The sequence below is a fragment of the Heptranchias perlo genome, chromosome 12, assembly GCF_035084215.1.
Source record: "Heptranchias perlo isolate sHepPer1 chromosome 12, sHepPer1.hap1, whole genome shotgun sequence".
In the NCBI taxonomy this organism is placed as follows: domain Eukaryota; kingdom Metazoa; phylum Chordata; class Chondrichthyes; order Hexanchiformes; family Hexanchidae; genus Heptranchias; species Heptranchias perlo.
The window spans coordinates 35,370,127-35,390,459 of record NC_090336.1 but is presented as its reverse complement, the minus strand read 5'-3'; the positions used below and the strand labels follow the sequence as shown (position 1 = coordinate 35,390,459).

The window sequence follows — 20,333 nt, the reverse complement described above, 5'->3', positions numbered from 1 at the left end:
ACACCACTATGTATTTTTCTGCCAGTGGTTCAGAATCATTTTATGGTGCTGTTATACTCCAGACACCAGTTTCAGATTAATACCTGCTTAGAGTGATGGGAGGTTAGCTGAGCTAAGTTGTACCGCTGGTCTGCATCACCAACCAGCCAAAGCAAAGTACTGCTTGAGTGCTTCTGTAGAGCTCAGATCGCTCATACCTAAATGCTGGTTAAATTTCAGTGTTACTGAAGAACAACAGGACAGCAAGTACTCTGCTCACATTAAAAAGGTTAAACAGAAGTTTCACCTCAGTTGCAAATATACCATAAAATTACATCTTTGAGCTGGACTTGTACTACTTGTCAATATTAGATCCGGCCAACTTAATTATATCCATGGCTAACAAATATGAATCAGTTTTGGCTTTGCATTGGTGCAAAATGTACAGTGTAGCTTGTCTATAAGAAGCAATAGGCCTTCACATCAGTAAGGGAGGAGAGTAGAGATTGTATATTCCTTTCTACTAGTATAAAGCAAAGTAAATGAAAAATATCAGCATCAAGTATCAGGATGATCGTTCTCCATGGTCCCCATTCACCTGCCTCCCCACAACCACCAAAAATCACTCAGATCAAAGCTGTGAAGGATGGCCCAAGTTGGTGATTTACTGCTTTTTTTTTGTCCTTGAGATAATCTGAAGAGGTTGTTGAAAAAACAAAGGGGAGCCAAGCAGCTGGCAATTTAGAAAATGTTCCAACAATAATTAACCTCTAATTGACCTCAGGACCTAATCACCGTGATCTTTTTAGAGCACTTCCCCAAAGGGCAAATTTGAGCACAACCCTTACAGGAGCAGGGCACGTTAGCATTACAACTATGCTCCAGACCCCAGACTACCTGTGAGCAATACCACCAATCAGCCTGTAAGTAAATAAAAACAAATACTTGAACAACATTGGGACTAAACTCCAGCTTTCACCAGGCATAAAATAAAATGGAAGTTTAGTTTGTGTTAATACTACTAAATTCCCATCCATCAGCTCAGTAGCGATGTTGGGGCCGAATAAATTCACTCCACTGTTGTTGGTTCTGAACTAGCCTGTCCACTTCAGTCATCTGTATCCCTTTCTGTGACAAGTCACTCTTGACTTGATCTATCCAGCGCTTCCTTGATCTTCCTTGGTTTCTTGTTTCATGCAGGGCCATGAAAGTTTTTCTAGCTGTTTCCATTCTTGAGATGTGCCAAAACCATCGCAGTCGCCTTTCTTGGATATTCTGTATAAACGTTGTTTCTTGTCCAAGCCATGTCCTTGTATTATTCTTGATTCTTTGTATTCTGGATGCTCCCAGTACTCCTCTCAACCAACTCATCTCTGTTGTTGCTATCACTTACTCATCACCTTTTCTCATGTTTCAGTACTTAGATCCGTACAATAATATGGGGATAATCATCGCTTCATAAACTCTTACCTTAGTTTTTACTAATATCCTGCTTAATCTTCCAAAAGCAGAAGTGAGTCCAATCCTTTGTTTGACGTCTTCCTTCTTAACTCCGATCTCAGACACTAACCACCAAGGTATACAAACTTTTCCACCTGTTCAACTGCATCCTTTCCAACTGTAATGTGTACATCATCTTGATGCTTTACAAATCACATGACCTTTGTAATTAATATTTGTAGTGATATAAAACCAACTTGAGTTTGTTAATTGAATTGATGAGTAATTGTAATCCTCTAATTTGGAGAACATGCTCAGACATTATCAGTTGCAATACAAAACTCATTTTGCTACAGACTGTAAAAATGTCTGGAAATTTGATGGAGAAACAAACATCATAGAGAACCTAATAACTGCATACCTTACCTTACAGTGCCTGGTGGTGTGAGCCAAACATTGCAGAACTGAAGCAAAGGCTTCATTGACGTCAGTGCACTCTGCTTCACCCTGACAAAGAGACATAATCAGAATCACTAGTGGGGTTCTATTTACCATAAGCCAGTCAGTCTACAGTGATGCTGACACTACAACAGGCCTACACCTAAAGCTAAGATAGTAGTAATAATAATAATAGATAAATATATTTTTGAATCTGCCATCAGTGTCAAATAAATGATGCCGTAATTGGTAGGAGAGTAATCTAAGTGCTGTAAGGGATATGGGAAAGTGCAGGAAAGTGGAGGTGAGGTAGAAGATCAGCCGTCTTGTTGAAGGGTTTTAAAGGAAGTAGGTGAGAACATTGCAGATGCCCTAACTATAATCTACCAAAGCTCTCTTGATTCAGCAACCGTTCCTTTAGATTGTAAAATTGCACGTCACTCCGCTATATGAAAGGTGAGAGAGGGAAACCAGGGAATTGTAGACCAGTTAGTTGTAGACAAGCAGGAACCATGTCAATAGGTTAGATAGATAGTTGAAGGCAAGGATGATAAAGGATATGGAAACAGAGCGGGCACACGGGATTAGGACTACTGCTCGCATGAAGGATAAACATTAACAGGGACATTTTGGGCCGAACGACCTGTTTCCACGTTGTCATTTCAATGTTATAACAATTTTAAAATATTATTTTCAATAGTTTTCATTCTTAAGTTCCAGTGCTTTATCATACATTGCTTTCATGGTATACAGCAAGTTGATGGAAGTACAAAAGGCATTGTATGATTAACAGTGGTCTGTAGGTGTCCCTGGTATTTTCAATGATTTTATTCATCTAAGAATGTACCAAATGTCATTAATATGATTTGTGTTCAAGAAAAACCTATCATTGGTATTTTGAAATGTTTCTAGGAAAACAAAACAAATAGAATTTCCCACAACCTTATTTCTCGCTGGATGTGCTGCTATTCCACACACGCCATCCCGTGCGATCACCTTATCTCTTGCTGTTGAATGTGCTGCTATTCCGCACACTCCATCCCGTGCTATTATCTCATCTCTCGCTATTGAAGGGGCTGCTGTACCACACACTCCATCTTGTGCCAACTCCTCATCTCCTGATGTTGAAGATCCTGCTATTCTGCATACTCCATCTTGTGCTAACCCCTTATCTGCTGCTGTTGAACACAGTGCTGTTTCACATATTTTATCTTGTGCTTTCATCTCATCTCTTGCTGTTGAAGGTGACATTTCACATATTTTCTCCTGTGTTATAACTTCAGCTTCCGCTGTTGAAGATGCTATTTTACATGCTTCATCATGTGCCAATATCTCATCACTCGGTGAAGACGCTGTTATTTTGCATGCTTCAATTTGTGCTTTTACCTCGTCTTTCTGAACTGCGGATCCTTCTGTTTCCCTTGCTCTACCGCATGACAGATCATCAACTGACCAATGTACTCTCCTCTTCTCAGCACGTTCCAGAACTTCGCGCCCAAGCTGAGACGAGCGCCTCAAAGCACTTTGAAGCTGGCAGCTGCCATGTTCCATAGTGACAAAACCCTGGTGAAAGAGGAAATTTCTTATCAACATTTGTTTTGCCAAATTGTACAACAATTCCATTATACTGTCTTGTGACAATACTATTTTGTAGCAGTGATATCACAATAGTTTGTCAGTCTTCAGTGTAATTTTAGCTCCACTTTTAACCATCATAAGCATAGGTTTCATTCTATCAGGATGGCAGTATACATCATGAAAAGTAAATGGTACAGTGAGTTAAATGCTGCAGTTTTGAGCTCCCCCGATTGCCAGTCAGTTTATCCAGTGAGTAGCAAGCAGCGTAGACCAGGAAGGCCCAAGGTTTCAGCCTCAATTTATGTCGAGTCAGCTGATTTAATACAGGGACTCTACATTTGGCCTCTGTGCCAGTGGGCTAGAGAGGGATCAATTTATCCAGGATCTGTGCTCCTGATCACTATCCAGATACCTCCGCTGGAAGTGCACGCATGAAAACGTTGGGCGAGGACAGGATCGGACAATGAATGTCAATGAGTGAATAGCTCAGTGTTCTGTTGATAAATTACTTTAAGTTCCTTTTAGCTTATCAGCTGATATTAATTTAACCCAGTTGAGTACTGGCTGTTGGGTTCTCCCATCCATTCACACTTCAGTGTGGAAGTCAGGACCTCTTGCTCATTACATTCATTTATATCTACATGGATAATAACATAAAACAGCCCACTTGCTCTCTCAATCTTCCAGGACTCAATATAATTTTTTAAAAAGTATTTTCATAATCCAGCTTGCTCTTCTCTTTGCATTTCCTGTGCACTTTGACAGTCTATTTCATAAATCAACAATGCTAACTGTGAAGGAGTCATTCCTTATGTTAAGCTGATTTGTCACTGTTTGTATGTTCTCACAAGAGCTTGCTACATCCATCTTATTTATTCCCTGCAGTACTTACAAAAAATAAATTCATCTCCCCATCTGCTTAAGAAGAATCAATTCAACTTCTTTGGCTTTTCTTTATAACTCAGCTGTCTGAATCATGAAAGCCAAAATAATTTTACCTTTCTCGGAATCCTGTTTCAAAACGTATTGTGTGTTTGTCACTTTTACATTGCTGCAAAAAGGTTTCTAGAGACATGTCCCGATGGAGTGCAATGGTGTGAGATCTCCTCAGGGAGGTTGTGAGATATTGTATTAACTATAACTGCAGTGTGGTTTGAAGCCTGGTTTACAAAGTGCCCAGGGGTCTATTGGGCTAAAGCGGTTTTTAAAAAATAAGCTGAGTGTAGGTGCGCTGACCTAAACTTTAAAAATATTGAAATTCTAATTGCTGGGAGTGGAACTTTGTACCGGCTTGTAACCAGAATGCGCTCACTACAACTGGAATGCAGATACATAGCTATAATCAGACCACAGTATAACTCTGGTGCTAACAGCTGCAAACTATTCTCTGACCAATTGCACAGTATAACTGCAGCCTTCCACTTGAAAAAAATCCATACATTTTTAATCATAAAAATAAGCCTCACTCCTAACCTCTGTTTATAATTTTCTCTCCCCCCGCGCTTATGACTTTTAGGAAACCCTGTCGGAACCTCTTCTTCCAGACTGATTCGGCGCCTATTTCCTTCCCCAGGAAATACTTCAAACTCGGGCAAAGGCAGGGAAGCGCCAAGCGACTGCTACAATATTTGCAACAAAGCAACGACTCTCTTACTCCGTTACATTCACGAGTAGCGATGTTTGCTGCAAAGCGCGCCAAATAACCAACTTTCCATCCGATCGGGCCGTCACGAGAGAACCCGCCCCTTCCTCCACGTCAATCAAACGTCCATTTCCCGATCTGCACCAGGAGTCAATCAGGCGCCGCACCGTATGACGAGTTCTCAGAGCAGGTGCTGTGCCAGGACTTGATTAATAGAATTGCCAACCCTCTAAGATTGGCCTGGATTAATCTCACCAACACTGCTGCAAACAAAATCACTGGGGCATTAAAGAAATTGCTCTTTTTGTTTCATTTTCTTTGAACACTTTCATCTATTAGTTATAAAAATATTGGAGATGGGGGGGCGGGGAAAAAAGATTTTTGACTGACAGTCAAGAATCACCCAATCGAGTAAGAAAGAGTCTGTCGGCTTGAACGTGTCGGACGACCAATGGTGGGGGCAGGGCCGTTGGCAGCAGGAGGTCATGTGATGCAAATCTCCAGGAATACGTCCAACTAGAGTTGGCAACACCAGAGTGAAAATGATAAAATTGGACTAGTTCTAATGAAGGTTTATGCTTGAAATGTTAACCTTTTGAACATGCGGATGATTTGCTGAGTAGTTGCAGAGGTTTTCAAATATTTTTGATTTCGCGGTCTGGGTGCTTTTTTAGATAATGGCGTTGTGGTTACCAGTAATTTTTTAAAAACTTTCATTCATATAGTGTCCCACCACACGGTCAAAAGGTCTCAAAGTGCTTCACTTCTTTTGAAGTAAAATGACTGTTTTGTAGACAAACGCTGTAGCCATTTTGCACTAGCAATGTAAACCAGTAAAATGAATGAGCAATTAAACCTGTCTTTACAGGAACAAATGGAAGAATCAAGTATGAACAAAAAGCTTATGAAAATGTGTACAATAATTCAAATAAAGATAATATATGGGGGCCGATATTTTGGGGCATTGCACACATGTATGTAGTACAGAGAGCTGATTTCATCCTATAATGTGAAAACTATTCATTGTATGAAATTGTGATGCTACAGAGCATAGCACATGATACACTGAGAGCACATCAGGGTCCAATGCTAGTAGCTCTTTGAAGGGGTGCTGGTCACCCTTAAAGCTGTCCTGTTTTTGAAGTTGGGAGTAATGTCTGCAGCAAGCACATGATGCAGAATAGTACCATTTGATGAAACAACTTTGGAGGTTCTGCTTGAGGAGGACACGGGGGGGTGCAATTTTAACCTAACCCGCCCGTCGGGAAACTGACGGGTTCAGGTGTAACATTGGTTTTACACCCTGCCCGATTAATGGAGAGTAAATTGGGCGGGGTGTAAACCCAGCGGTCCACCCGATCCTGTGGGTTTCCCGCCCCGCAAGTTAGGTTAATATTACCTCAAAGACCTCTTAAAACTCACAAGTACTCCAAGGCCCCCTTTAGTGCCCAATCTCATTCAAGACCTCTGCCCATTGATGCCTACATGCTGACCCCAATTCCTCACTCCTTCACAGGCTGACTTTCCACCCACAATCCTTCCTCCTCTCACTCGCATGTCCTTCCAGACAGCTCCTTTATTTAGTGATATCCAACACTGACTCGCTAAATGTTTGCTGTTATCTTGCAGAATAACCTGGGCTTTAAAAAGGCAGGATATGGAAATTGAGTCCAATAATAAAGGAATAAGTATGAGAGCATTCAGATAGATTGGGAGACGTACACAAGAGTCACGACCAGAAGGAAAGCTCCTGGATCGTAATAAAAACCCAACTTGTTCACTAATGTCCTTCAGGGAAAGGATTCTGCCATCCCTACCTACTCTGGCTTACATGTGATTCCAATCCCACATTAAATGGTTGATCTTATCAAATGGCGGAGCAGGCATGAGGGGCTGAATGGCCTACTCCTGTTCCTATGTTCCTATATTCTTAATGCCCTATGAAATTGCCTAGCAAGCCATTCAGTTGTAAACAATCACGACAATGTTCAATAATAAGTAAAATAAAATCAGACAGACCTATCAGCAAGGAGTCAGGCATCATATCTGGACAAGACATAAGCAATCTCAGTCCAGTTGAGCCTGAAAAGTAATCCTCTAACATGTAGGGACTGGTGCCCGAGTTGTGAGAGTTGGCCCTCAGTCAAGTAACCAGCCTGAGAGAGTAGTACTCACAGAATCATATCAACCAATATCCCTGACTCTTCTATAACCATCCCTGGGTATATTCTGTCCATTGACCCATCCTAGGTGGGGCCAATGTGGTATATAGTCAGGGAGTGACCCTGGGAATCCTTAACATTGATTTCAGATGCCATGAAGTCTCATGGCTTCAGGCCAAAGAAGTTTAAAGAAACTTCCTGCTGATCATCACCTACTGACGAATCTGTATTCCTCCAAGCTGAACATCACTTGAAGGAAGTACTGAGGGAAGCAGTGGCACAGAATGCACAGTATGTAGGGCACTTTAGTGTTAACTACCAAGAGTGGTTCGGCAGTACCACCACTGAAGGGCATAGCTACCAGACTGAGCTTGCATCATGTGATGAGTGAACCAACACGAGGGAGTAACCTACTTGATCTCATCCTAGCCAACCTACCAATTGCAGACACATCTGTCCATGATAGTACTGGTAGTAGTGACTACCACACAGTCCATGTGCACATGAAGTTTCATCTTCACAGTGAGGACATTCTGCATCATGTAATGTGGACGAGATGCTCTGGGCCATCAGTAGCAGCGAATTGTATACCACCACAATCTGTTACCCCATGGCCCAACACATTCTTCAATCACCATCAAGCCAAGGGACCAACCTTCAATGGCAAGTATAGAATAGTATGCCAGGAGCAGAACTAGGCATATCTTAGAATGAGATGCCAACCTTGTGAAACAATGTGAGACCAACTCCATGCTAAACAGCAAATGCTTTAGACAGAGCTAAGTGGTTCTTCAACGAATAGATCAAAGTAAAATTTTCGAGCCTTACTACATTCAGTTGAGAATGATGGTGGACAATCAATCTATTGTGAGGAGGAAGCTCCATGAGCATCTTCATCCTCAACCATGGTGAAATTCAGCATGTCAGTGCAAGAGACAATGCTGAAGTGTTTGTAAGTATTTTCAGCCAAAATTGCTGAGTGGAAATCCTACTCAGCCTCCTTCCAGAGTCACTACCACCATAGATGCTAGTGTCCAGCCAATTTAGTTTATTTCATGTGACATTAAGAAGTGGCTGAGTGCACTGGACACAGTGAAGGCTATAGACCCTGATCATATCCCAGCTGTAGTGCTAAAAACCTGAAGGGTACGGTCGCGTAGTGGTTATGTTACTGGGCTAGTAATCCAGAGGCCTGGACTAAAATCCAGAGTCACGAGTTCAAATCCCGCCACGGAGGCTGGCAAATTTAAATTCAATGAATTAAAATAAAAATCTGGAATTAAAATACTAGTATCAGTAATGATAGCCATGAAATACCGGATTGTCGTAAAAACCCATCTGGTTCACTAATGTCCTTTAGGGAAGGAAACCTGCCGTCCTTACCCAGTCTGGCCTATATGTGACTCCAGACCCACAGCAATGTGGTTGATTCTTAATTGCCCTCTGAAATGGCCTAGCAAGCCACTCAGTTGTAAAAATCTCGCTAGGGATGGGTAATAAATGCCAGCCTTGCCAGCGACGCCCACATCCCGTGAACAAATTTTTTAAAAAAACATCAGAACTAGCTCCCCAGTACAGCTATGACACTGGCATCAACTCAACACTGTGGATGAGCCCAGGTATATCTAATCCACAAAAAAGGATAAATCTAATCCAGCTAATTACTGCTCTATCAGCATCTGCCCAATCATCAGTAAAAAGAAGTCATAAATAGCACCTGCTCACCGGCACTCAGTTCAGGTTCATTCAGAACCACTCAGCTCCGGACCTCATCATAGACAGAGGTGCAAGAGCTGAATGCCAGAGAAGGGATGAGTTGCTGTCCTTGAAATCTAAATAATGCTCGACTGAGTATAGCACCAAGGAGATCTAGCACAACTAAGGTCACTGGGGGACAAAGAGAAAAACCTTCAGTGGCTGAAGTCATACCTGATATAAAGAAAGATGGCCGTGGTTGTCGGCAGCCAATTATCATAGCCCCAGGACGTCACTGCAGGAGTTCCTCAGGAAGCGTCTTCAGCCCAACCATCTTCAGCTGTTTTATCAATGATCTTCCATCTCTCATAAGGTCAGGAGTGGGGCAGTTCGCTGATGATTCCACAGTGTTCAACTCCACTGATAATGAAGCAGCCCATGCCAGCAGGACTTTGACATTATCCATGCTCGGGCAGACAGGTGCCAGGTAATACTCATATCACATAAGTGCCAGGCAATGACTATCTCCAACAAAAAAAAGCCCAACCACCTCCCTCCAAACAGCATTACAATTGCCAAGACCCCCAATATTCTTAGGGTTGTCATTGACCAGAAGCTTAACAGGACCAGCCATATCAATATTGAAGCTACAAGAGCAGGACAGAGGCTGGGTACCCTGTGATATGTGGCTCACCTGATGACCCTTCAATGCCTGTCCACCATTTACAAGGCTCAAGACAGGAGTGTGATGGAATACTCAACACTCACCTGCACAGCTGTAGCCATAACAACACTCAAGAAGTTTGACACGATCCAGAACAGATCATTTTGCTTGATCAGCTTCCTTGCCACTGGACTCCATCATCGGTGTATTGCGGCAGCGGTATTTACAATCTACAGTCCGCCAAGAAGGACAAGAGTTGCAATGTCCTGGGAATAACATCACCTCCAAGTTTTCCTCCAAGTCACACAATTCTGACTTGGACATATATTGCTGTTCCTTCATTGTCCCTGTGAGGATATCCTAGAATTCCTCACCTAACAATATCCAGGGAAAGGAATCAATTCAATTACATAATGTTGTTCTTATAACAAATTGTTATGTGAAATATAATATCTGTGGGGGCAATTCAAAGATAACTCAAGAAATGAAATAGCATTGAGCTGTATTCAAACGTTCCATGTTATAATTAAAATCAATCCAAACATCAACTGCAACAATTATCCATTACTGCAAATGATTCAGAGGCACAATAGAGAATAAATCCATTTACCCGTTCAGCAGACTAAGCAAAGATGTTAAGCAACTTATTTTGCTAAAAGCACGCTAATAATATTTAAATCAAAATTACTGTAATTTGAGAGATGATTTCTGCTCCATCACCAAGACCGCCTACACCCACCTCCGTAACATTGCCCGTCTCCACCCCTGCCTTAGCTCGTCAGCTGCTGAAACCCTCATCTTTGTTATGTCCAGCCTCAACTATTCCAATGCTCTCCTGGCTGGCCTCCCATCTTCCACCCTCCATAAACTTGAGTTCATCCTAAACTCTGCTGCTCGTATCCAAACTTGCACCAAGTCCGGTTCACCCATTACCCCTTTGCTTGCTGACCTACATTGGCTCCCGGTCCAGGAACACCTCGATTTTAAAATTCTCTTCCTTGTTTTCAAATCCCTCCATGTCCTTGCCCCTCCCTATCTCTGTAACCTCCTCCAGTCCTACAACCCTCTGAAATCTCTGCGCTCCTCCAATTCTTGCCTCTTGCGCATCCCCAATTTTAATCGCTCCACCATTGGCAGCCGTGCCTTTAGCTGCCTAGGCCCTAAACTCCCGAATTCCCTCCCCAAACCTCTCCGCCTCTCTACCTCTCTCTCTTTAAGACGTTCCTTAAAACCTGTCCTAATATCTCCTTATGTGGCTAGGTCTCAAATTTTGTTTGATAATCGCTCCTGTGAGCTCCTTGGAACGTTTTACAAGTTAAAGGCGCTGTATAAATCATAGAAGAATCATAGAATCATAGAAAATTTACGGCACAGAAGGAGGCCATTCAGCCCATCGTGTCTGCGCCGGCCAATAATGAGCCACCCAGCCTAAAACTACTTTCCAGCACTTGGTCTGTAGCCTTGCAGGTCACGGCACTTCAGGCAGTGAGTTCCAGACCCCTACCACCCTCTGGGTGAAAAAGTTTTCCTCAGCTCCCCTCTAATCCTTCTACCAATCACTTTAAATCTATGTCCCCTGGTTATTGACCTCTCTGCTAAGGGAAATAGGTCCTTCTTATCCACTCTATCTAGGCCCCTCATAATTTTGTACACCTCAATTAAATCACCCCTTGGCCTCCTCTGTTCCAAAGAGAACAACCCCAGCCTATCCAATCTTTCCTCATATCTAAAATTCCCCAGTTCTGGCAACATCCTCGTAAATCTCCTCTGTACCCTCTCTAGTGCAATTATATCCTTCCTGTAATGTGGTGACCAGAACTGTACACAGTACCCAAGCTGTGGCCTAACTAGTGTTTTCTACAGTTCCAGCATAACCTCCCAGCTCTTATATTCTATGCTCAGCTAATAAAGGAGAGTAATCCATATGCCTTCTTAACCACCTTATCTACCTGCCCTGCTACCTTCAGATCCCTCACTTCCTCTACATTTTTCTGTATCCTCCCATTTGTTGTCTATTCCCTTGCCTTGTTTGCCCTCTCCAAATGCATTACCTCACACTTCTCCGGATTGAATTCCATTTGCCACTTTTCTGCCCACCTGACCAGTCCATTGATATCTTCCTGCAGTCTACAGCTTTCCTCCTCACTATCAACCACACAGCCAATTTTTGTGTCATCTGCAAATTTCTTAATCATGCCCCCTACATTTAAATCTAAATCATTAATATATAGCACAAAAAGCAAGGGATCTAGTACTGAGCCCTGCGGAACCCCACTGGAAACAGTCTTCCAGTCACGAAAACACCCATCGACCATTATCCTTTGCTTCCTGCCACTGAGCCAATTTTGGATCGAACTTGCCACTCTCCCTTGGATCCCAGGGGCTTGTACTTTTTTAACCAGTCTGCCATGTGGGACCTTGTCAAAAGCCTTGCTAAAATCCATGTAGACTACATCAAACGTACTACCCTCATCGACCCTCCTTGTTACCTCCTCAAAAAATTCGATCAATTTAGTCAGACACAACCTTCCCGTAACAAATCCATGCTGACTGTTCTTGATTACTCCGTGCCTTTCTAAGTGATGGTTTATCCTGTGCCTCATAGAAACATAGAAACATAGAAAATAGGCGCAAGAGTAGGCCATTCGGCCCTTTGGGCCTGCTCCGCCATTCAAAATGATCATGGCTGATTGTCTAACTCAGTACCCTGTTCCTGCTTTTTCCCCATATCCCTTGATCCCTTTGGCATTAAGAAATATATCTATCTCCTTCTTGAATACATCTAATGACTTGGCCTCCACTGCCTTCTGTGGTAGAGAATTCCACAGGTTCACCACCCTCTAGGTGAAGAGATTTCTCCTCATCTCGGTTCTAAATGGCATACCCCGTATCCTGAGACTGTGACCCCTGGTTCTGGACTCCCCAGCCATCAGGAACATTCACCCTGCATCTTGTCTGTCTAGTCCTCTTAGAATTTTATATGTTTTGATGAGATCACCTCTTATTCTTCTAAACTCTAGTGAATATAGGCCTGGTTGACCCAATCTCTCCTCATACGTCAGTCCTGCCATCCCAGGAATCAGTCTGGTAAACCTTCGTTGCACTCCCTCCATGGCAAGGACATCCTTCCTCAGATAAGGAGACCAAAACTGCACACAATACTCCAGATGTGGTCTCACCAAGGCCCTGTACAACTGCAGTAAGACATCCCTGCTCCTGTACTCAAATCCTCTTGCAATGAAGGCCAACATACCATTCGCCTCAGAAATGATTCCAATAATTTGCCCACCACCGAGGTTAGACTGACTGGCCTGTAATTACTTACTCTATTCCTCGTTCCCTTTTTCAACAATGGTACAATGTTAGCAGTCCTCCAATCCTCCGGCACCACGCCTGTATCCAGTGAGGATTGGAAAATAATGCTCAGGGCCTCCGCAATTTCCTCCCTTGCGTCTTTTAACAGCCTGGGATACATTTCATCCGGCCCTGATGATTCATCTACTTTCAAAGGTGCTAATCCCCTTAATAATTCCTCTCTCACTAAGTTTATCCCATCCAATATTTCACACTCCTCCTCCTTAACTACAATGCCTGCATCGTCTCTCCCTTTTGTGAAGACAGACGTAAAGTATTCATTAAGAACCATACCAACTTTTTCTGCTTCCACACTTGGTTACCTTTTTGGTCTCTAATAGGCCCTACTCTTTCCTTAGTTATCCTCTTGCTCTTAATGTATTTATAAAACATCTTTGGGTTTTCCTTGATTTTACTTGCCAATATTTTTTCTTGCCCTCTCTTTGCTTTCCTAATTTCCTTTTTAATTTCACCCCTGCACCTTTTATACTCCTGTAGGCTTTCTGTAGCATTGAGTTCTTGGTGTCTGACATAAACTTTCCTTTTCTGCCTTATCTTACCCTGTACGCTCCTTGTCATCCAGGGGATTCTAGAATTGGCCGCCCCACCCTTTTTCTTTGTGAGAACATATTTACTCTGCACCCCTTAAATCTTCCGCTTGAATTCCTCCCACTGCTCTGACATCCTTCAAGTAGCTGTTTCCAGTCCACTTTTGCTAATTCACTTCTTAGCTTAGTAAAATTGGCCTTTCCCCAATTGAGAACTTTAACTCCTGTTTTATCTTTGTCCTTTTCCATAACTATGCTAAAACTAACTGAATTATGATCACTACCACCAAAAAGCTCTCCCACTGATACTCCTTCCACCTGCCCAGCCTCATTTCCTAAAACTAAATCTAGAACTGCCCCCTCTCTTGATGGGCTTGCTACGTACTGGCTAAAAAAGTTCTCCTGAATGCAATTTAAGAATTTTGCGGCCTCTATACCCTTCACACTGTTTGCATCCCAGTTAATATTAGGGTAGTTGAAATCCCCTACTATTACTGCCCTCTTGTTTTTTGCACTTCTCAGAAATTTGCCTACATATTTGCTCTTCTATCTCCCTCTGACTGTTTGGGGTTCTATAGTACACTCACAGTAGTGTGACTGCCCCTTTTTTGTTCCTTACCTCAACCCATACGGCCTCATTTGATGATCCTTCTAACATATCATCCCTCCTCAAAGCCGTAATTGTTTCTTTAACCAAAACTGCCACCCCCTTCTATTTTATCCCCTTCTCTATCTGGAATGAAAACCCTGTAACCAGGAACGTTGAGCTGCCATTTCTGCCCCTCTTTAGGCCATGTTTCTGTAATGGCTAAGATATCGTACTGCCATATGTCTATCAGTGCCCTCAGCTCATCTGCCTTATTCACTATACTCCTTGCATTGAGGTATATACCTTTAAGCACTGCCAAACTCCCTTGCTGTTTATTTTCTAACCTGTGTTTCCTCTGTCTTCCTAAGTCACTTACTAATAAATGCAAGTTGTTGTTGTTATTGTTGATTTCAATACTTCAATAATTTCAAAGGGGAATTGTAAAGTTAAAATAATGGTATGATTCAATCAGAGAAGCAGTTGGTTGCGAAAATGACGGGGCAATTTGATTTAAATTAGATGACGGTGAGAACATCGGGCAACAGAAGACCCTTAAGTTGCAGGGCTGTTATTACGTTGCTGGTCGAGGTAGTAGGGAGGATAGGAGATTCCTTCTGCTTCAGCTGCCCAGCCAGACCACGGAGTGGCGCCCTAACCACACGCTCTTTGAAGGGATTTGGTCTTGGAATCGCTGGGACTCCCAGGTACAGGGCATGGCATTCCTGCAGCTTCTATCTAATACACGGACGCAACGAATAGCGAAGCTGAGTCGCTATAAACCATTGTATTTCTGGCGTTTCGTTCAATAATTCTTCACGTTCGCAGAGCCACGGCGGTACAAGTAACCACTACTGTTCAAACCAGCGTTACAGATTTTTTAAAAAATGTATTGCTCCAACAATGACAATCTTGCAACCAGCGGACACATTATCCAGCTAAAGGCTTTCTTTGGAAACAAAGAAAAAATCATTGATAGTTGGACTTAAAATGCAATTAAAACCTTTTTGTTATTTCACAAATGGTTGGAGTGGGGTATCAATAATCTGGTCAGTTTCTGTAACTATTCTGTCATAATAGTAATTGCTTTCTAATTCTTGGATGATCCGTCAAATATTGTTGATTTTAACAGCCTGTTGTCCAGGGTCTGGACTAGAGTTTGAAAATGTTTTATTTCCTTTAAATGTCTTGCAAGAACTTCACGCCAACTTCAGCACAGCCGTTAAAGAGTTTTCCTCTGTGTGCAATGTGTAACGAAACCATTACATGGTGCAAGCCTCTGACCCCCCCCCCCCACTCAAAAATTATGGGGATTGGTAAAGATTCCTTGACTTTTTCCTTTTTACTGAGCGACAGGAATCACTCTTCTCCATTAATTGGCTCTTCCTTTACATTCAGATGAGAGATCAACCCTCTCGGTCATTGCGCTTCAGACTTTATCCCGTTTGAAATTTCACATCAATAACAGGAGCTCCGTCACCGCTTCCGGCGTCTTTAACAGTCTTTCCAAAAAAAAACCTCTGGAACAGAATCGGGGCAGAGGGGCTCAATCTGCAACCAGCTTTTAAAAAAATCACTTATTTCAACAAGAATTGCAAGTTTTTACTAAAAATGCACGGTAAGGAGCTAATTCCACTTCTACTTATCTCTGTTATAACTCATACCACGTGCTAGCTGCTGCTTTGTTAAAATATGACACTTTATTTGGTGGAGTTTTTTGATGTGATTACAAGGGAAACATTGGATATGTCGTCAGTGAGATTAATATTATCAAACTATCTCTCTACCTCTATGCACATATATATAATGCCTTTCCATAACTGTTGTATGAAATTTATGAAAACCGTAGTGTTTTTTTCGTTAAGTCTTTTTGATCGCGGCGTGTTTCATTAATCAGACCAATCTGTTTTATTTCTACAAACGGAATGCATTATGATGCATTCACCGAAGTAAATAACATTGAAGGAAGTGAACAGCACTACTAAGAGACAGAGTCGGTTTAAGAGTTTTATGGGGTGAGAGTGTGAGTGTGCTTAGGTCTGAGTGTGTGTGTTATGTCTGAGTGTGTGACAGTGTGTATGTCTGAGTGTATGTGCCTGAGCGTTTGTATGTCTGAGTGTGTGTTAAGTGTGGGAGATCGTGTGCAGGAGATGCTCCTTTCGCCTTGCTGGGAATATTACAGCATAATACTAAACTGACTGGACAATCTACATTTTCCAAATTTTGTAACGGGCAAGGAAGTGTAATTTCCGCACTTTAACTGGGAGATTTGATGTAAAGAAGAAAACACCTACCTCAATATAATCAGACCCCGTCCTTCAGAGGGTCCAGTGATAGGTGAGTGCAGCGGGGGATGTCTCCTCAGTGCAGGGCAGTACCTTCAATCTGAAGGCAGAATCAATGCATCAGTCGTAATTTCCTGACATGATGGCTATTATCATCGGGTACTCGCTGTCTATGGCACTCAGCGCTTATGATAACTGTAAGTAAGTTTTAATAGGATAATTTTGTAGGCAGTGTGGTTTCAACAGACCCTCTCAGAAAAGAGCTAGTTGTGATATTACAGCGGCATCTTAACACTGCAGCCAGAAGAAGGGCAGCAACCTAGTAGTATAAGGAGAGAGCCAACATCATGGAATTTCAGTCAGAGAGAGGCACCTGATGGCATTGCACCCAGGAGAGGGGCAACATGATACTGTTTGCAGGACAGGGTAGCAACATGGCATGATCAGGAGAGGGACAACATTATGACAGTGCAGTGTCTCCTGTGATTTCAAAATATTGTGAAAAAAAGGATGAAAGATGATAATGGAGTATATCATATGAAAGGGGTTTTGATGAAGTACTTGTGTTGATAAAGAAGGAACTTGCATTTATATAGCGCCTTTCACAACCTCAGGATGTCCCTTCTGCTGTGGTCAGATTTAATGATATCACATTAAAATATACAGTGAGGGAAGGAATACCCATGGTAGTTGGTCTCGGTTACTAAACCTTATTGGGCAGCGTGCGTGTGATTGTCTGATCTGCCCTGGCTGTATTGTATACAAGACCTCCTCGTGGTGCAGTATTTCACAAAATTTACCCTGACATATACTGACTGTGTTTTCTGGTATTCAGTTGTAGATTTTCAATCACTGAACTTGGGGTGATTTTGTCACAATTATTTATGATCATTAATATCATCATCAGCACATCACTTGAATGGTGTGCCTGGATTCAATATCCAACACCCGGAACCAGAAAAAAAGAGTGAAACTATACGAACATTACTTCCACCCACTTTGCAGTACCTAGAATTTAAAATGAGATAGGTTTATAGGAATGATTGCAAGATCATAATGACAATTGAACACCTTGATGAGATAACTCACAGGACATCTATTATTCTCTAATATATACTGACCATTTTATTACATAATATTTACTAATGGTATTATTCACAGCATACATGTGGAAACTGACGTGTTTTTGGCAATATCATCCGAAAACACGTCAGGTTCCATATGTACGCTGACCACACCCAGCTGTATCTCACCATCATCCCTCTCGACCCCTCCACTGTCTCTGATTTGTCACGCTGCTTGTCCAACATCCGGTACTGGATGAGCAGAAATTTCCTCCAACTAAGTATTGGGAAGGTCAAAGTCATTGTCTTCGGTCCCTGCCACAAACTCCATTCTCTAGCCACCGCCTCCATCCCTCTCCCTGGCCATTGTCTGAGGCTGAACTAGAATGTTCGCAACCTTGACTTCCTACTTGACCTGGAGATAAGCTTCCGACCATCACCAAGACCGCCCACTTCCTTATCCGTAACATCGCCTGTTTTCGCTCCTGCCTGTGCTCACCTACTGCTGAAACCCTCATCCATGTCTTTGTTACATCTAGACTTGACTATTCCAATGCTCTCCTGGTTGGCCTCCCTTCTTCCACCCTCCATAAACCTGAACTCATCCAAAACTCTGCTGTCCATATCTTAATTTGCACAAGTCACGTTCACCCATCATCCCTGTGCTTGCTGACCTACATTGATTCCCAGTCCGGCAAAGCCTGGAGTTTAAAAGTCTCAACCTTGTTTTCAAATCCCTCCATGGCCTTGCCCCACCCTATCTCTGAAACCTCCTCCAGTCCTATAACCCTCCGAGATCTTTGCGCTCCTCCAATTCTGGACTCTTGTGCATCCCCGATTCTAATTGCTCCACCATTGGCGACTGTGCTTTCAGCTGTCTAGGCCCTAAGCTCTGGAATTCCCTTCCTAAACAACTCTGCTTCTCTACCTCTCTTTCCTCGTTTAAGACGCTCCTTAAAACCTACCTCTTTCACCAATCTTTTGGTCACTGTCCTAATATCTCCTTATGTGGCTCGGAGTCAAATTTTGTTTGATAACATTCCTGTGAAGCACCTTGGGACATTTTACTATGTTAAAGGTGCTATATAAATGCAAGTTGTTGTTGTTATTGCTACACAATAATTACTGACATGTTATAAATGCTACAAGTAAAAAACTATTGATTATAACGATATGCTCACAGTAATTATGTTACATTTATTAATCTTTCAGTGTGAATGTTGTCACTGTTTAATAGCAAAGAGTGTGCTGTCTGTCATCCGAACTCCTCAATTACATTACTGTCTTATAACTATTTTAAAGTCCTTTATTCTCAATACAAACCATCTGAACTCCTCCGTTAGATTAGTGTTTTATAATCACTCTCTAATGTCCTTTATTCTCAATACAAACCATTGAACTCCTTGATTAGATTACTGCCTCATAACTACCCTCAGAAGTTCCTGATTCTATATATAAACCATCTGAACCACATGCAGACCACATGAATAATGATAAAGTCAGGTTTAGGCACTAAATGACTTTCCCACAGATGTGATGGAAAGTTACAGGAAGCTACAAAATGCACAGATGAAATAGGGGTTCATAGCAGGAAATTATACCCTCCATATTCTTGTGGCAATGGAGATTTGAAATTTCCATTCCCCACCCATTTCCTTGTCAATGCATGGTTTTATCACAGATAAAATGTCTCCTACCTTATCCCCACCTTCATACACTGGCATAAACTTTTACCTGTATATATTTATATTACATGCTTGATATCTCATTTAAAATAAACGTAAGTGTTTTATGACATCATGTGTGGAGATAGAAACCAATACCCTGGGTGAGCCATGTGATATAAATATTACTTTCACAAAGTGAGGTTGGCTGAATAACCCACAAACGGAGACACTTATCCTAGTAAATAGCATGGCTGTTTATGATAAATGGGGACATTTATCCTAGTATATAGCATGGCTGTTTATGATAAATGGGGACATTTATCCTAGTATATAGCATGGCTGTTTATGATAAATGGGGACATTTATCCTAGTATATAGCATGGCTGTTTATGATAAATGGGGACACTTATCCTAGTATATAGCATGGCTTCATCAATGACCTTCCCTCCATCATAAGGTCAGAAATGGGGATGTTCGCTGATGACTGCACAGTGTTCAGTTCCATTCGCAACCCCTCAGATAATGAAGCAGTCCGAGCCCGCATGCAGCAAGACCTGGACAACATCCAGGCTTGGGCTCATAAGTGGCAAGTAACATTCGTGCCAGATAAGTGCCAGGCAATGACCATCTCCAACAAGAGAGAGTCTAACCACCTCCCCTTGACATTCAACGGCATTACCATCGCCGAATCCCCCACCATCAACATCGTGGGGGTCACCATTGACCAGAAACTTAACTGGACCAGCCCTAAAAATACTGTGGCTACGAGAGCAGGTCAGAGGCTGGGTATTCTGCGGCGAGTGACTCACCTCCTGACTTCCCAAAGCCTTGCCACCATCTACAAGGCACAAGTCAGGAGTGTGATGGAATACTCTCCACTTGCCTGGATGAGTGCAGTTCCAACAACACTCAAGAAGCTCGACACCATCCAAGATAAAGCAGCCCGCTTGATTGGCACCCCATCCACCACCCTAAACATTCACTCCCTTCACCACCGGCGCACTGTGGCTGTAGTGTGTACCATCCACAGGATGCACTGCAGCAACTCGCCAAGGCTTCTTCGACAGCACCTCCCAAACCCGTGACCTCTACCACCTAGAAGGACAAGAGCAGCAGGCACATGGGAACAACACCACCTGCACGTTCCCCTCCAAGTCACACACCATCCCGACTTGGAAATATATCGCCGTTCCTTCATTGTCGCTGGGTCAAAATCCTGGAACTCCCTTCC

General features: G+C 42.5%; 3 protein-coding genes across 8 annotated transcripts in view; 2 read left to right on the top strand and 1 right to left on the bottom strand.

Annotated features, from left to right (window-relative positions):
• c12h11orf16 (chromosome 12 C11orf16 homolog) overlaps positions 1-6,021 on the top strand; it is a 40,727-nt gene extending 34,706 nt beyond the window's left edge. The window contains exon 11 of the mRNA XM_067993948.1: positions 4,952-6,021. The gene's annotated coding sequence lies outside the window, so the exon portion shown is untranslated. The remainder of the gene's footprint in view (positions 1-4,951) is intronic.
• The window catches only part of akip1 (A kinase (PRKA) interacting protein 1), a 90,042-nt gene that overhangs the window by 3,689 nt on the left and 66,020 nt on the right, over positions 1-20,333 (bottom strand). Inside the window, exons 2-4 of one of the 6 annotated variants that reach the window (XM_067993954.1) lie at positions 16,381-16,471; positions 2,800-3,420; positions 1,846-1,926 (exon numbers count right to left, since the gene is read on the bottom strand). In XM_067993954.1, the coding sequence (XP_067850055.1) occupies positions 1,846-1,926; positions 2,800-3,408 (690 nt within the window). In that variant the 5' untranslated portion in view covers positions 3,409-3,420; positions 16,381-16,471. Of the gene's footprint in view, positions 1-1,845; positions 1,927-2,799; positions 3,421-4,433; positions 4,843-4,908; positions 5,396-16,380; positions 16,472-20,333 lie in introns of those variants that run through there. The other 5 variants (XM_067993956.1, XM_067993953.1, XM_067993952.1 and 2 more) reach the window with 5 other exon arrangements.
• Positions 15,578-20,333, top strand: part of dennd2b (DENN domain containing 2B) — a 378,850-nt gene continuing 374,094 nt past the window's right edge. The window contains exon 1 of the mRNA XM_067993945.1: positions 15,578-15,704. The gene's annotated coding sequence lies outside the window, so the exon portion shown is untranslated. The remainder of the gene's footprint in view (positions 15,705-20,333) is intronic.